This window comes from Mustela putorius, unplaced genomic scaffold, assembly GCF_011764305.1.
Source record: "Mustela putorius furo isolate JIRA1106 unplaced genomic scaffold, ASM1176430v1.1 tig00537227_pilon_pilon_pilon, whole genome shotgun sequence".
Lineage (NCBI taxonomy): Eukaryota > Metazoa > Chordata > Mammalia > Carnivora > Mustelidae > Mustela > Mustela putorius.
Window position 1 is genome coordinate 32,697,778 of NW_025422368.1, and position 18,413 is coordinate 32,716,190.

The 18,413-nt window shown below is 36.6% G+C and overlaps 1 protein-coding gene across 6 annotated transcripts in view; it reads left to right on the forward strand.

Moving 5' to 3' along the window:
* Nucleotides 1–18,413, forward strand: part of EPS8 (epidermal growth factor receptor pathway substrate 8) — a 181,575-nt gene that overhangs the window by 153,834 nt on the left and 9,328 nt on the right. For 5 of the 6 annotated variants that reach the window (XM_045073347.1, XM_045073346.1, XM_045073349.1 and 2 more), the window contains 4 exons: nucleotides 2,607–2,737; nucleotides 6,162–6,270; nucleotides 7,144–7,287; nucleotides 16,384–16,606. In XM_045073347.1, coding sequence (XP_044929282.1) covers nucleotides 2,607–2,737; nucleotides 6,162–6,270; nucleotides 7,144–7,287; nucleotides 16,384–16,606 — 607 coding nt within the window. The remainder of the gene's footprint in view (nucleotides 1–2,606; nucleotides 2,738–6,161; nucleotides 6,271–7,143; nucleotides 7,288–16,383; nucleotides 16,607–18,413) is intronic. The other variant, XM_045073345.1, reaches the window with a different exon arrangement.

The window sequence follows — 18,413 nt, forward strand, 5'->3', positions numbered from 1 at the left end:
CTTGCAATAATTCCGGTCACTCTCAGGACCTGGTAATCTCATGCTGACTGACCACATTCTCTTCTGTTCAGAGTTAGCCAAAGGTGAGGGTGATTCTGACAGGTTCTTGCACTCCCCCCGTCTATAAAACATTGCTAACCATCCAGGGCCTCTCCTCTCAACTAGGGAAGTGAGAAACTGAATTAATTAAGCTACTTATTTGTCATTTTTAATTTCAGCTTTATTGAGGTATAATTGACAAAATCATGAGATATTTAAGGTGTTCATCTGGTGATTTGTAAGGCATTGTGAAAGAATCCCCCCCACCACCACCCATCTAGTTAGTTAGCGCTCTGACACATCTGTTGCCTCACATATTTATCTGTTTTTCTTTTGGTGAGCACATTGAAGTTCTGCTAGCAAATTGTAATTGCACAATATAGTGTTATCAGCTATCTTCACCATTTCACATTAGATCCTCAGACCTTATTCATTTATAGCTGAAAGTCTGTACCTTTTTACCAACTGCTCCCAATTTCCCCCAGCCCTTGGCAACTGCTTTTCTACTCTGTTTCTATGAGTTCAGCTTTTTAACATTTTTAAAAATTTCACATATAAGTGATACCATGCAGTATTTTTCTTTTCCTGATTGGCTTATTTCACCTAGCAGAATGCTTTCAAAGTTCATCTGTGTTGTTGTAAATAACATGATTTGGTTCTTTCTCATAGCTGAATAATATTTCATTATATATTAATACTGTATCTTTACCCATCCATCTGTTGACGGGTGCTTAGGTTGTTTCCATATTGTGAACAAAGCCGCAGTGAACATGGAGATGAAGATATCTCCTCAAGATCCTAAATTCATTTCCTTTAGTATTACACCCACTAGCGAGTCTGTGGAATAGTATGGTAGTTCTAGTTCTGATTTTTTGAGGAACCTCCATACTGTTTTCTTTTTTAAATTTATTATTTTTTTAATAAGAGAGAATCCCAAGCAGACTCCCTGCTGAGCACACGGGCTTGGTCTCACAACGAGGAGATCGTGACCTGAGCTGAAATCAAGAGTTGGTTGCTTTAACTGACTGAGTCCCCCAGGCATCCCCCTCCAGACTGATTTCCATAGCCCTACACCAGTTTACATTCCTACCGACAGTGTACATGCGTTTCCTTTTCCCCCCACATCCTCACCCACACTTGTTTTATCCTGTCTTTTAGATGATAGCCATCCCAACAGGTGTGAGGTGACATCTCATGGTGACTTTGATTTACAGTTCCTTGATGATTAGTGATGTTGAGCACCTTTTCATGAACCCATTGTCCATTTGTATGTCTTCTCTGGAAAGGTGGCTGTTCAGTTGCTCTGCCCATTTTTTGACTGGATTGAGTTTTTTGTTTATTTGTTTGTTTTCTCTTGAGCTATATGAGTTCTTTATATATTTTGGATTTTTAGTCCTTATCAGATACATGATTTGCAAATATTTTCTCCCATTCCATAGTTGCTTTTTCATTTTGTTGATGGTTTAAACCAAGGTATTTAAATGGTGAAAATTGTTTCTTTGTATTTATGTGTTAAGCCTGTTCTAAAGGAGTAATATAGTGTGGGTGTTTTGACAGTCACACTAGCCCATTGGAGAAAACTTACCTACACATCTGTGTTTAAACACATTTATACCCCTGCCAACTCTGTCATTAGGATGAACTATGGTAAACATGTATCTAAGACTTTTCTAAAACATTTCCAGTTTCAGATATTTTGCCCCAATGAGTTCACAAGCAATTTAAATAGCCAAGGACTTCCAGTACTTCATGGTCTGTTGTGCCTTCTCCATACTTCATTTCACATAAAGAAACGGCTACCGTCTTTACATGATTTTTTTTTTAATCTTTGTTTCTTTGTTTTTTCCCCATAGCTTTGAAACCATGGTGCTCACTGAGGCCCATAGACCTCAGTTCCCCCTCCTGGTAGCTCCCAGTGGGCTCATGTTGAAATTCGGTTAACTACAAAAAGGAATTACTTCAGCATTGTCTGATCCTGTATTGAATGTTAAGATCAGTGTGTTTCTGTCTTTCTGTATTTTCTTCTGTCTTTCTGTATTTCCCTCAATAGTAAATCTGGTAATAGTGGCTGCCATTTTTTTTTTAAAGTTAAAAAAAAAAGTATCTGTGTACCTTTAAAAAATGAGATTGTAGTGTGATTTTAATACACAGAGTTTAAATGATTTTCATGTGATATTATTTACTTTGCTAGAGTGGTAAGGGTCTGTTTCTTAAACATAGAGAGCGAGTGGGCAGAGTTTTATTGTTGTTTTTAAACCAGCTTTATTTTATGTAAACTGTTAAAGTCCACCTACTACCAAAACCATCTATTACTAAAGTTCCCGAGGAGAGAATTTATCGTTTGTATACCCACTTATTTTCAGAATTTTTATACTAATGACTTTTCCTATTATAAATAGGTCTTTGACAAAAGTATATCACCCCCGGGGATTTCATAACTTGTTAATAATGGTCAAATACTTAAAAATGAGAAACATAACAATGTAGTGGAGGATTTTGTTGATTAATATTAGTTGTCATTCCAATAGTCTTAGTGACTCTTTAATCTCTTTTCCTTTGTCTTTCAGCAGTCCGGTGTGTCAGAGTATCCTCCAGCAGATGGGTATGCGTTCAATAATATGTACACAAGAGGGCCCCATCTGGACCAAGGGGAAGCAGCTGTGGCTTTTAAGCCAACTCCTAATCGCCACGTAGATAGGTAACATTTCATGGGCACCACTTGAAGAGACAGATACCTGTCTCTCATTTAGTGCAAATAGAGGTCCCAGCGTCCGCATTGTTCACAACTTCTTTAAACTTTCCATCTGTTAATTGTTTAATGAAGTTTCAGTTGTTCCTTTATAGAATCGGCTTTGATAAACACAGCCTCTAGTCTATAATTCTTACTGGAAAACCTCCAGCCTATAACTCTAATTTAGTGTAGTGCCTTTGGATGTCTTCCCCTTTTTAAAAAGATGCTCTGACAAAATCTGTGAATTAAGAAGAAAGAAGAATTGTTTTGAAACTCCCCATTAGTTTATACCAGATGGTCTCTAAGGATCCTTCTAGCTCTGTAACTTTTAAAGGAAATGATTTCCATCTTTCTCTTCCCCCAACAAAAACAAACCTTCCTGTAGATAGAGCTGTTTCTAAGTATAAACTAAATATTTAGAAGGACTCAGTGCTTTATTTGCCATTCTTGCTATTTCATCTTATTATATTGTATTTTCACTTTCCAGTTTTATATTTCATTTATTTTCCCATAGTTTCACTCTTGAAAAAAATTCAGTGTGGGCAGAGATGGAGATTGGAGATGGGGGGAGAAATAAAGGCACTTTGGAGTAGGTTTACCTCTTCCGTCTTGTTTTCCAACCTGTGCAAATGAGATTGACCAACCCCTCTACAAAAAGGAAAGAAAAGGAAGTGAAAAACATGCAGGAGAATGGTCATTCAGATGAAGTAGGATAGAGAATTTGCCCAGCTACCTTCCTACCTCAAAGCCTCACTCACTATTAGTGTTACAGTCCCTTTCCTTCTTCTCATTATTCTTTTTTCTTAATAGAATCTAAAGAAGATGGGATCTAAAATGTGTGATTTTTGTTAGGAATGATAATAGGTAATATTAAATAACTGGTGTGGAAATTACACAGATATTACTCTAAGGACACCTGTAACATGTTATATTGAGTATAAAGTCAGCAATGAGTATTAGCAATGAATAATACATTTTGAAAATACAACATACGAAATAAGTTTTAATTGTGGATTCAATTTCTAGCAAATAACACATGAACATTATTTTCAGAAGTTTGAAAATTATTTCACTGACATTCTTTTTGACTAACCTATTACTCATCCTAATATTTTCTTTTTCCTTTTTTGAAATTTGCTTTTATAATTATTTTTATTACCCTAAATTCTGTTACATGCCTGAAAGGCAGTAAATGCAACATAAAGTATAGTCACTCTTCTGTGAAACTTACCATGCCATTAGGTAAACTGCCTATTGAATATAGAGCCCTCACCACCTAGGGATTATAGTTTACTGCTATCCAAAAGCAGTTTCCATTTTAGAGATGTCTCTGATCATTGCCAACTCCACGTCTGCTCTCTATCAAGTGCATTTTAAAAGTATTTTATTTTTTCAGTGTTCCAAAATTCATTGTTTATGCACCACACCTGGTGTTCCATGCAATCTGTGCTCCTTAAGACCCACCACCAGGCTCAAGTGCATATTTATTACTTCAAAACCATATGTTTTGATATAGTATAGATCTCTTAAGAAATTCATATATCTGAAAAATTCCAAAATAGGATTTTCAGATTGATTACTGTGGTCCATATCATAGCTACATTTAATCTGTAGAGGACGAGAAACTGAACCATGAAGATTTGTACATTCTAAAGCAATTTACAAAGTGCAGTCACCTCTGAGATACTCAGGATCACAAAGATTTCAAGAACTACAGCAAAATTTTCTTTTTAACTGGCTGGTTCAGTTACACAGTGGCAGCGAGTTACTCTACCCTTTTACAGTGTACTCAACTCTATTATTAACAGTGATTGTTTTCTAGATTATTCAACTCTATTATTAACAGTGATTGTTTTCTAGATCATGGAAGGGCAGAACTTGAGGGAAGAGAGATAGGAAACTGAAATTACTGCTTTTCTGACTTTTGAAGTAGTTGAATTTTTTTTCCCCCAAATGAAATCTAAGTAGAATGTAAACATAGAAACTAGGGAATAGGGGTGGAAAGCCCATGGAACAGTTTTTAAGTTATTATTATTATACAATAATTATTTGGCTATAATGTTACTTTTCTCCCTTTTTACTATTTTTTTTTTAAAGATTTTATTTATTTATTTGTCAGAGAGAGAGTGAGCAAGAGCGAGCACAGGCAGAGTGGAAGGCAAAGTCAGAGGGAGAAGCAGACTCCCTGTGGAGCAAGGAGCCCGATGTGGGACTCGATCCCAGGATGCTGGGGTCATGACCTGAGCCGAAGGCAGCTGCTTAACCAACTGAGCCACCCAGGCGTCCCCCTTTTTACTATTTTTTTAATAAATCAAAAATGGCCAATTGGTAGCATAGCATAGGGGCCATCTTTTTCATTGTACCTTAACTCTTCGGGAGTTGCTAAGAGGTTACAGATTACCTGTGACCACAGGATACATTGTGTCCACAATTATAATGCTGACCATGCGGTGATTCCAGAGGACCCTGGTAGGCCACTTGACGGAACGATGAACAAACATCTTTAGTTCCTTTCTGCTCTTTATCTTGTAGAAATGAGTAAGGAAATTTGGAAAGATAAGTGAAGGAGAACAGGGAGTAAAATTAATTAAAAAAAAACAGTTATTTGATTATTGAAATGAATAAACTATTATAATAGCCAAGTTTTATTGTATTATGTATAGAAGTATTTTTTAAATTATGTTAAATCTATTTATGGTCATTTAATGATTGAAGGAACTATGTGGTTCTTTAAGGAAGTTTTCTTTTTTAAAAAAACATACGACTCTTGAACCTGTTCTTACTATTAAAATAAGTTTGTAAGGAATTAATTAATTAACTAGGATGTGTTATTAGTCTTGTACTTAATCTATACCTTCCCTTGCAATTTAGGAACTGGACAAAGCTTTCCTAAAAATTGACACTTAGTCATAATTTTTAATATGAATTGAAGACATTGCTTGAATTACTGAAATCAACATATAATTTAAATTACCACTATGGAAATTATGTTCCATCTCCTTTAATTTTATAAAAAATGCTAACATTGATCTTTGTTCTAGTTCTTCCATGGTAGAGATGCTAATTAACAAAGCAATACCCCAGTATATTTAATGGACAGAGAATTCATAGATTTGCATTCTAGATTCGCCTTAGTACCCACTAACCTTGTGGTTTTGCATTATTTATTTTTGCTGTAGGCATAGTTTGCTCATTTTAATAGACGGACTTCAAAGTTTTTTTTTTTTTTTTACTTAGTTCTCATATTCTATGTAATGTGATCAACTAAACTGCTATTGAAATAATTTTTCAGGATGTTTTCTGGTAGGAATTAGCTTGCCCTGATGTTTTACTTCTGTTTTCAGCCTATAGGAAGAGCTAGCTGAATGATATTTTCTCTTTCTTTTTATAGAAATTATGAACCACTCAAAGCACAACCCAAGAAATATGCCAAATCCAAGTATGACTTTGTGGCAAGGAACAACAGTGAGCTCTCTGTTCTAAAGGATGATATTTTAGAGGTAATAGAATTGTACTTTTTTAGTACTCTTAATAAAATGGATTTATTGTATGTGGTATATATCTAAACCTTCCTCAAAGAAATGACGAGATCAAGAAATTATTCTTAAAACAGTGTTATTTTATCAAGGATATAGGTATATTATAGATGCCTATATCTAACTAGGAGGGGGAGCTGCTTTTTCTTATTTTCTGTTCATTGGGTTTTTCTGGGGGAGGGGGTGGAGACAGAGATGGGGATGTGGAGGACAGAGGTTGGATTTCTTGGCTTACTTTGTCCTCTTTCTTCTTCTAGGCTTTATGCATTTTGTAACCGATGCTAGTTATATAGATGCATCATAATATTTTAATAAGAACACAGTTTTTTATTCCTGTCCTAGTACCCTTGCACAAATATACCCATCAGTGAGTAAGCTAATGATCCTGGGAGTAATTTACTATGACTTCCAAACCTCTTTCTTAGGTCATAATGGAGAGTTCCTCTTCTGTGGTAAATAATGTCAGATAGTCACATAGTTTTTGTGAAAAATAATGGTTTTCATACTGTTCCTTCCTATTCAAAGGATATAGGCCTCTCCAAGCAAGTCATCTTCATCATCTATAAGTACTTCCAATAATGCCAGTAGTTAAAAATTCTTGGCAGGTAATGAGAACCTCAGGTATATTCATGATAGTGGTGGTTCCATGCCTGTCCTATACTAGTGATTATAATTATTAGTGTAACTCCTGGGAATCATTCAGCCCACAATATGTTGATAGTAAGCCAGTTTATTATAAGTGAAAAGAGCTTCTTGTTCTAAGGAATAAAAATTGAATTTCTTTCATAGATTGGTTTTGGTATGGAATGATGTCTCTATCTTTTTGCGTGATGACAGATCCTTGATGATAGAAAGCAGTGGTGGAAAGTTCGAAATGCAAGTGGAGACTCTGGATTTGTGCCAAATAACATTTTGGATATTGTGAGACCTCCAGAATCAGGATTAGGGCGTGCTGATCCACCTTACACGCATACCATACAGGTATTTATGACATTTTGGCAAAATTTAATTTTTTTAAACTTTCAAATTCATCACTTTTCCATGGGGTTTAAATACCTTTTGTGTATTAATTATTTTGAGATTTAATTTGTTGTACAATTTGTATAGATTTTTTTCCCTAGGGTAATTGAGGGGCAATGGTTACAGATATAGGGAAGAATTATATATATGTTTTTTCTGATGTATTTCTTCAGAAAGTTGCTCAAAATGTTTACCAGTAAATGTTGCTTCTCTTAATGCTATTTTCCCCCCATCCTACAATGCTTCTGATATGTGGATAAGTAGTATTTCTGCCTCTTCACTCTTGCCCAGAGCCTTCCTATTCAGTGGCTTCCTCTTGATAGAGGGTGGCGCTGTGACAGTGGCTGGAGTGTCCAGCAACTCATCTTCACCATCCTTTGCCCTCATTCTCTTAAGTGTTCCATCCCTGACTAACCTTGAACTTTCACCCTTCTCACCTTACACTAGCACATGAGTATTCCTTTGAACTGTAATATTTTTCCTGTCTTGATTTTATGATTAAAATATACTTAAGATATAGGGTAGCAGGTTGTCTCTCTTTGATCATAAATAAGTTTTGAGTGATATGCCACAGTTTCAGGACTTTGGTGACCCTGGTTATCCCATTCACCCTGATATCTGAACTCACTCACTATTAAACCCTTGGGATTTTTGACCTATGATAGGATCTCTAGAGTCGGGTCTGCTAGCAGAGGCAGAATGGAGGGAACATCTCATGTATAGCTTTGAACCTGTGGTGGCTTCTCTACTGTGCCCCCAGGAAAATTTTAATTTTCAGAATCTTGAGCAAAAGACCACAAATGACCCCATAATAATGTCATAAGTATGAGTAGAAGCAACATAGAATAAATATTCAGTGAAATAGTTCATTTTCGTGCCAGGTCTACGCTTAGTAAGATACAGATTCACCAAACCTAGACTTGTGATCATACTCCTACTGCCATGACCATTCATTATAGTTACTTTTAGCTTCTCATAGCATTCAAGTGGAGTACCAGTCCTCTACTTACCTGGAGTGACCCTCAGCCTTATTAGAATCCAAGAGTCAAGCAAATTTTAAAATAAATTTATGTACAATTTATGTATCTTGATACCTTACAGTGATGGCAGTGGGAATTCTGTTCGCTTGTTTTATTTGGTCGGATGTGCGGATGTATAATGTACTTAATTTATGTTCATCATTTGTCATTAGCTGTTGATGCCAAAGAAGGAGTTTGAGTTATTCAAGGTATGGTCCACTCCATTCCCTGTGGATTTTTGAAGTGAATTTTCTAACTCAGTCTGAATACCTTTTTGTTTCCGAACTTCTTTTCTGATTTTGAGATGTGGTTACCTGACATGACATAGGCTCCTGCCTGGTTTATAAATGATGTTGTTTACATTCTTTACTGTAGAGATTTAGACCAAATGCCTTCAACAATATTAAAGAGTATATGCTTGAAATATATGCCTAAAATGGTATAGAGTATATATTCTTTGAACTTATGGAATATTTTTAGCAATTAACTTGTGAGAAGCAATAAGAAACACTGTTCAGAGGCTATCGCTAGATGCCTCTCTATGAGCAGGAGCCAAGATTTATATTTTAGAGTTAAAAACAGTTATTCAAGTTTGGTGTATGTGTGTGTGTGTGTGCACATAGTTGCTAAGAATAAGCAAATCCAATACAGACCTAAAACTTGCAAATAATATCAATTAGAAGTATTTTTTCCCATCCGAGATTTCCTAGTGAATTTAACCTCTTCTCCTTCATCTATTTATGTACAGTCTTATCTTTATCTTCAATTCTGACCCTTGGCCTGAGCCATCAGTTGACATTTCTGTTTAATGATTGCTTCTGTTTAAAACGGAAGCAAAACTATTAATACACATCCAAGGTAAGAAGAGTACTTTCTAAGAACATGAACTCTATCCTTCTTTCCTTGAACAGAGCCTCATCTTATATTTTCATCAACCTTGGCACAACCAAGAAATTTTTTAAGTGCTCACAAGTTTCAGGAGTTTGTTTTGCTACTTTATGTAAATAGAAATGTGTGGATATTGCCTGTTTGGGCTGTTTCCTTTTAAACTTTTCAAAACTATTTGACTGTCTTCTAAAAATTTCTGGATGCAACTCTGAGTACAGTGAAATGCATGTGGAAACATTATAGAAGCTGTGTGTGTATGTGTGTGTTTAGGTTAAGAGCCCTACTTTTAAAGGTTTTATTAAAAACAGTTTATTTTTTAACAGCTCCTGAAAACTTTGGGCTGAGCCCAACAAAACCACCAAAATCTTGTAAAATTTTAATAAGTAGGTTTGACAATCTGCTATCTGGCATAAATCCTACTCTAAAAGAATTCCTGTTTTTCAAAGCATTTGTAACAAGCACACAATGACTAGATAAAGTAAGCTGGAAAAGAAGGACATCCTTGGAAATATATGCCAATCTGTTACCTTCATCTACAGTATCTAAAGAAAAACTCCGTGGCTTATTTCAAAATGATAATAAAGGTCCCACATTATCTATGTTGATTCCAGTGATCTAACTCCCTAGCCTTTGAGAACTCCACTGGATTATAAACAAACCAAAAGCAATTCTGTGTCTTACTCATCTTTTTGTTCATTCACCTCCCAAATATTTATTGAGCACCAGGATCTTGCATTTGATGAAAAGGAAGACAGAAAGCCTAGCACTGAGCAGATCTTCCATAAAAGCTTACTGTCTGGAATCAGAACCTCCAACCCGTCTGTCACAGCTTTGGTCCTTTGTGCTTGGAGTATGACGAGCAGTGACCCTCTCCTTAGAAATGGATGACATACTTTTCCCCTGGTATCTTCTATTCATTGAGATCAAATTTGGAAGGAATTTAAAGAAACTACTTCTTGCAAAAACATTTTAGATCCCTGGACTGGGCTGCAGAAAGATACGTAGTGGTTAATTGCTTCGTTACTGGAGGTAATAGTATTACCTCCAAAGCAGAGCATGCCAGGGGCCAGTGTTCATGCTGTGGGCTAGGCATTGTTTAAGGACTTCACAAATACTCATTCATTGAATTCCCACCACAAATCTAATGAAGTTAGGTACATTTTATGTATGAAAAAACCGAGGTATGGAAAAGTAAGTCACCCACAGTTACACAGCTGCGTGAAGCCAGGACTGGGACCTACAACTCTGGATTCAGAGCCCGTGGGGAATCAGGCTTAGAAAAGATTATTTTCTCATTTTGTATATACATATGGTTCTCACTACATGAATGCTTCAGGGACATTTTCTCCGAATAGTTTTACCATACATTGTACTGTTATAAAAGTTAATCTGATAGTTACCATCCTCAGAATGGGATTTCTGCCTTACCCATCAATTCCTTGGATTTCATCAATTCTTCCCTTTTTTTTTTTTTTCATCATTTAGGAAAATAATCCAAGTAACAGAGTTTACTTAGAAACTAGACATTTTGTGAGTGGTGGGAATAAGGGAATTACCTGTAAATTGTTCTATGTAGCATTGACAAGTCACCAACTTGGTGGAAATGCACAGTTGTGACTCTTCCTTTTTTATACCCCCGTGTGTCCTGTGAAGACTCATGGCTGTCCCCCGGGGTGGGGGTTGGGGGCCACAAGGGCAGCACTTGCCTTTGTTCACACACTTTGGGTTGGAGATTCTCTTCTGATAGCAGGGATGCTAGTACCTGGCAATAGAAGCCAGTAGGTGTTGAATTGCCACCTGAAGTCCCCGAGCGTCTAGGTTATTTAATATCCTCACATTTGGAGTGATTTTTAACAGCTCTGTAAAGACTGCCATTCCCACCAAATGTGTTTCCCCCATGGGTTCCACAAAATTTTAAAAATGAAAAGGAGGGAGGTAATGAAGAATTTATGAAAGATATGGTACATTAACAAGATTTAGTGAATCTTTAGTGAATGTTTAGTGAACAGGGAAAAGGAAGTAGGTGCTTATGAGAGATTTTGGAGAAATGGAGATAAATGACATACCTGTTGGTAACATTTTTGTTGTAGAGCATTCTAGGACTTTGTTGTATTTTAGCTGGGCAACAGATCGATATCCAGGGTGCTTTCTCCCCATGTGGAGTCTAGTTGCCACGTAAAGTTTCCTGATAATTCTTTTGACTTGATTCCCAGACCTCTGGCACTGTGACTGTTGAGCTGCTAGAGTTACCTTTTTGCCCATGTAAGTTCTCAGCTGTAGGGAAGCAGAAACTAACCCCTCCCTGCTATTATTGCTGGTGTACTCAACGCCTGGACTAAAGAAGTCTTTCATTTATTATTATTATTATTAAGTCTACATGCTTATTATTATTATAAATACTCTTACTCTACAAAGGGGCAAATAATTATGATTATCTGGTCATTATGGTCCTGTGAATTGAACAGAAAGCTTCTTGTCTTCTCTGTTTCCTAGCAAGAGATACTGTGATAATATGGAAAAAAGCCCCAATCTAGGTATTGATAGTCCAGGATTCTGATCCTGGGTTCTGTCACTGGTGAGCTGTGTGGCCTTAAAGAAAACATTTTATTTTTCTGGGCTCCGGTTTGCTCAGCTGTGACGTGGAGGGGGTCAACAACTTTCATGATCTCCACAATCCAGTCTAGATATAAACCTTCGGTATTTTTCTCTATCCATGTTTAAGTAGCCCTAAATTAGAAATGGAAATATTTTCTGTGGGCGACTTTTAAACCACTAGCGGCACTAACTTCATCCCATGTTATGATTGCTCTGTTTTTCAAGCTCAGTCTGGAAATTCAGATACAGCTGGACAGACAGGGACCATTTTACTAAAGATGTTTCCATATGGGTTCATTCCAGCAGACCAATTTCCTGATAATATTCATTCAGTTCTTTAAAATGTGTTTTTTAAAAAGTAGGTCATGTAAAAATATTACCTTCTCAGTGATCCATACCAAAATACATACAACTGAAATTAATTGATGTCAAAGATTCTGTTTTTAATTTGACAGAGAGAGACACAGTAAGAGAGGGAATATGAGTGGGGGGAGTGGAAGAGGAGAAGCAGGCTTCCCGCCAAGCTAGGAGCCTGATGCGGGGCTTCGTCTCTGGACCCTGGGATCAGGACCTGAGCCGAAGGCAGATGCTTGGTGACTGAGCCACCCAGTTGCCCCTCAAATATTTTCTTTAAAATAGCCTAGCAGTAAAAGAAAAGGAGGGGGATAGATAAAAACAGATTGACAAAATGTTGGCAATGAGTATTCATCACAATATATGGTGTACTATACTATATGATGTACTATATATTTTATATTAGTATATTTTTAAAATTTTTCATAGTAAAAAGGGTTTTTTTTAACCCCCCAAAAATGTGTTTTTAAAAATTAATGTCAGAACATTCTATTCATCTATTAATTAGAGGCACGGTTTTTAGATAAGGATGCTTACTCTTTCTCTGCCTTACGTGTTGACATTTTCCCAAGTATTTCTTGTAACAATTGGAATAGTCTTCTCCCTGTCTCTTGCGTGCTGTCTCTCTTTAGCTCTGTACATGTTATGTAGATGACCCTATATGGTTACTATTTGTATATAGTAATGCCTGACCAACATGCACATGTACAAAATTATAAAATTTTATTTATACCACTTACAAGCTTAAACCTAAAGCTCACTAAAACACACCTTGATGTATATTTCCTTTGGTAAGGTCAGCTTTTAAAGAGGAATTAGCCTTATATTTAATCGGCTTTAATTGTATTCTTTATAAGTTGTAAGAGTAAGATGAACCCATCTTAATATTTTAAAAATACTCTAATATACAAATAGTTACTGAAATACACTATAATGTTTATACTGTAGCATGATTCTATGTAATTAGTTTCCACGGCTAGATAAGAATGATGGAAATTAATTATATATTTACAAGCATCTTCACTGGTTGATTTGCGGGCAGGTAATTTTACTGTCAAAAACTAATTGGCTCATATGTTCTGATATCTGATGTGAACTGTAATTGATATTATTTTAGTTCCATCTCCTGTGTTAATTTTCTCATTTGATGTGATTTGCTCCATTTTCCTAATAGCAATTACTTGGCGAGCTGTCAGAGGTAACCCACATTTGTTCCCTCATGGCACTTCTTTTTAATATCATATTTTGGATTCAATTTCTGGACTTAACACCCTCCAAATGTTCCAGCTGTGCCCCCCCCCCCCACTGCAGAGTTCCAAAGAAACCAAATTTAAAGGAAAAATGTTAGGTTAAATTTTTAAGAACAGTTCCATTTCAATGGCTTTGTTGGGCTTGCTTGCATAACTTCCCCTCTGAAGCAGTATCTTGCATGAATCAAGAGCTTATCTCTGAATAACTTTCTTTAAGCCTAGAGAATTTCAGCTTTAGTGGCTAAAGAAAAGTGACTCATTCTACCTTAATTATCAGTAAGAACGTACTTTTGCCATGGGGTCTAGTAATTCTGACTCCTTTCAGAGAAACAGAAGACAAAGAGAGAAAGAGATTTTGTTTTAAACAGAACTTTAAATATATTTCTGGGAAATAAAAGGCAAGAGTTCAAAGGGTGACAGTCCCTGTACAGAAGTTGGTCCCCATCAAGATGACCAGTCATGCCAGTTTGCTTACAGCTGAGGGCTTTTAAGGATGTGGGATTTTCAGTGTAATAGTTAGAAAGTCCTGGGCAAACCAGGAAGAGTTCAGTCAGGATTTTGGGGGGTCAGGATGTAGAGCTTCAGCACTCGGTTCAGGAGAAGAAAGTTCAGGGTGTAGTTCTGCTCTCTAAGACTTCCCATGTATTGAGGAGCCATCGATTTGGATCTACCTCCAACCAAAAATAACCAAGAGACAAATAATGAAGGGGGGAGCAGTAACGGGGTGGTAGGCGAAGGGGAGTGGAGGACTGGGAGGGACACAGAAAAGTGATTTCAGGAGTCCACGCTGACCTTCCACTTCCTCCGTGCCAAGAATGAGGAATCGGTTTCCACAGAAAAGCCTTGGTTGCTGTTTCGGGGCAGGTTCTAATGATTTGAGGAAACACTTGCCTCCCCCTTTCATTCCATGGGTTGGAAACATGAGGCAGGAAGAAAGGACCAAGAAAAGGGGAAAATATGCAAGTAAATTCGTGACAAGTTTTCATATGGCTTCTCTTTAATCAAATATGTGTGTTTTAAGCCTCTTGTTCTCTTAGGTTACACAGCTAAAATTGCATGATATAGCAATGCCAGAGGAATAAGGCACAAGATTTGGTGAGCCTGTCTCGAGGCTCAGTGGTGACAGTCACACACAGCACATACCCCATTTTTCACAGTTGTATTGATGGATGGCAGAACACTAGCAGCTCTTGTTTTTACGAATGCAGGAAAATTGGCATCCTATCATGGAGTGCGGAGCTGCTGGCATTGTTGGTTTGTTTAAGCTCTAAAAACAATAACTTAAATGGACACTTTTGAGATCCTAATGTGAGAATTCACTAACCTTTTATGAAATTACATATGCAAAGGATATTCTTGTCAAGGGAACATTGCATATACATTAATCAGATGACTTTGGTGTGTGCTAAGTATGATGTTTTGGTGATCTTTGCTGTACTTTGGTTGTTTTTAAATATCTTATTGGCCCAAATATAGGAAAGTTCTTTTATGGGAAGTAATAATAATAAAAGTCTATTATTGAATATATTAGGAGTGTTTGTAGGCCTCCAGTGCTGAGTGGGTCAGTAGTCTCTGTTTCTAGCCCATCTAACTTCCTGGAGAGCACTAGGAATCTTACCCTCTGTTACTTCCCTGCCTCTTCCCTTCCCCCTCCTGTCCTCTCTTCAATATCTAACATCATTAGAAACCCTCCATTCACTTCTCCTCGGGCCTGCTTCATACCTTTCCGACTTTCTTCACCCACTGGCTGGCGAGTGGTAGTTTTTAAAGAAACAGCAGAGAAGAACCAGGATTTCTTCCCATACCGGTTTCCACAGGTGTTACTCATTTGCTGTGAAGACAGCTACAGTGATGGTGTGATTTTTGGTTGTTTTTGTTTGTTCTGTTTTTGAGTAATGATTTGATTTTAAAATGGTGTGTGTGTTATGTATTTTTATATTTTTCATCTCTGTGGAAATTGGGGAGGTATCTTCTAAAATCAGCGTTACCTTATATTTGGGCCAATTTAGGAATTAGAAGTAAATACTGTTCTAACCAAAGGACCAGATTACCAAAAGGCCTGTTAATTTTGAATATTAGCATAACTAAAATTGTGCTAGTGCTGTATCTAAATTTCACCTAAATTATAAGTCATTGTTCTGTATATTTGATTCTACTAAAAAACACCCAAACCAAAAAATAACCAAAAGCTGCCTTTTGGGAATTTGGAACTTGTTACAATGCAATAATCTATCACTTAAAATTATTTTGTTTAAAGTTTTAACTCTTCTGTGGAGTTTAATAGGGAATACACAAAGATACAGTTTTCTAATACCCTAACAATTGTGATTTAGAAATTACTGAAAGTTATTGTGTATTTTGACACATTCACCTTTCAGAAAGTGTTATGACTTAAAAAAATTAATAGCATTTAAAAATTACTTATTTATATTAAAACATAGTCCTTTTATCTGCTATTATCCTTTTTCTTAACAAACTACATGGAAGCAGCATAATTAAACATTACTTAATCTAGCATACTTTAAAACTAAGGAGTAAGTAATGCTTTATGTTATTGACATTTAAACTTCCAGTGTAATTAGAGGTTAATATTGATGGAAATTATAAAATAATCATAATCTTTTGACCTACCCTGGTCTTATGTGATTCCAAGTTCAGATTTTACTTTTTTTACATTTATTACTATTACTAATACTACTATTTGCTATTGATATATCTTTTGACTTCTTAATTTACATTTTGAATTTGAACAAATATGTAGAATATTTAAAAGATGACTTTTAATCATCATTGTATCATAAAAGATCAGAGGGTGTGCGCACACACAAATTATTATGAATTTGCAGGTGAGTTTACAAATAAATAGCCAGCAATGTCCTGTCAAGTATATTATGTTTCCTAGCCTAGGCTTTATAATTTTGCCATTTCAAATTAATGATTTGTCTTTATAGAAACAAAGGATGGAGTATGGTCCCCGACCAACTGACACTCCATCTGCTCCGTCACCTCCTCCAACACCGGCTCCTGTTCCTGTCCCGCTTCCTCCTTCCACTCCAGCACCTGTTTCTGTGCCAAAGATCCCGGCAAATGTCACTCGTCAGAACAGCAGTTCCAGCGACAGCGGTGGCAGCATCGTGCGAGATAACCAGAGACACAAACAACTTCCCGTGGACCGTAAGTTTCCGAGGGAGGCAACAATTTGCAGTTTCTCCCATGAATGAGAAGCATCGCTAAGTAAAATATTGTTGGTTCTACGGGTACTAAACATTATTAAATATAAATACTGACCCTTTATACCTGCCCTCTACTTCATGGATTGCAAACACTTTCATCTAGTTTCTTGTCCTTCAGGTAATTCTAAGAGGCGGGAACTTCTCTCCACTGTTTCATTGTGTATATTCGTACACATATTCCAATCTATTGTGGTGGTTGAATATGGATTCTGGAGCTGAACATACTTGAGTTGGTAGAGTGAAACACCACTTAGCGCCACTGACCTTCAACAATTTAATAATCCTCTCTCCGCTTCCATGTTCGAACAGTGAGGGCAAATGATGGCCTCTTCTTCATAGCATGATTGTGAGGATTTAGTGAGGTATAGTACATATAAATCATTTAGATCAGTTGTTCTCTCCCAGAGATGGTCATACCGCCTTCCGGGAGGGAACATCCGGCATTGACTGGAGGAATGTTTTGTTCACAGCCAGGTGGATGCTGCTGGTATATCTAACAGGTAGAAGCCAGGGCTGTTTAGCAACATCCTACAAAGAACAGATCGGCCCCCCACAACAGAATTATCTGCTCCAAAATGTCAGTGATGCTGAGGTTGAAAAACTTTGATTTTTGACCAATATGACCAATAATGAGCAGTTCAAATATTTGCTGCCATCATCATCGGAATCATCATCATGGTTTTCCTGCTCCTCTTCCTCATATTTGCGACACACACACACACACACACACACTCACTTAACACAATCAGCCTGCCAATACCAGTTTCAAATATTCCCTCCAAATTCAGGTTTTATTCGCTTTACACTTCAACTTCATATGTTCGTAACACTAAGTTTGATATGTTACATAAATAATTTCTGTGAAAAAACAGATTTTAGAAAGCTGAAAGGACACTGTGGCAAACTTTGGATTATCCTTGTTTATACTGTTGAACAGCAGTATAGGAAATTTGAAATTTGAAAGGAATTCTAAGACAATTTTTTTTATTTTATCTTCAAATTATGTTTGTATATATATTATAAAATTACCTTGCTTTACCTATCCTGGACATGTAAACATTCTTGGAAAATTAGAGCCAGGAAGATAACTTCTTCAATATGTATTTATGCACATGAACGTGCGGGTATGCTTATGTATAAAGCATCTCTTTTGGTCTTTCAATGTGGCGTCTCCTAGGGCTCAGTTCTGGGCTCTTCCCGCCATATAAACTTACTTTTACTGTCAGTGATCAATCTATTTCCATCTCTTTTAATATTGTCCATATTGGTAGAGAAGGAATGACTCCCAAATTTGTCTTCTTATCAAATCTCATTTCTGCCAAATACAAGTGTTGAACTATTATTTTTTTAAAGGTTCATTTATTATTTTAGTGGGGGGAGGGGTAGAGGAAGAGGGAAAGAAAATCTCCAGCAGACTCCCCCTGAGTGCAGAGCCTGAGGTGGGGGTTCACCTCCTGTCCCAGAGGTCATGACCTGAGCTGAAACCAAGAGTCAACTGCTCAACCCACTTAGCTACCCAGGCACCCCTGAACTATTAACTTTAAAGCTGACATTGGATGGTTAGATTCTAAAGTAAATACCGAATCTTTTACTTCCATTTTCATGTGACATTTTTTTCATCTCAATAAGTCATAACTGCATCTATTCAGTTGTGGTCATTTTTTGATAAATTTTTAATTTTTAAAAGAAGATATGTATATTAGTGTTTAGTTGTTCTAGAAATCCTGGCTAAATGCAATAAGCATTAG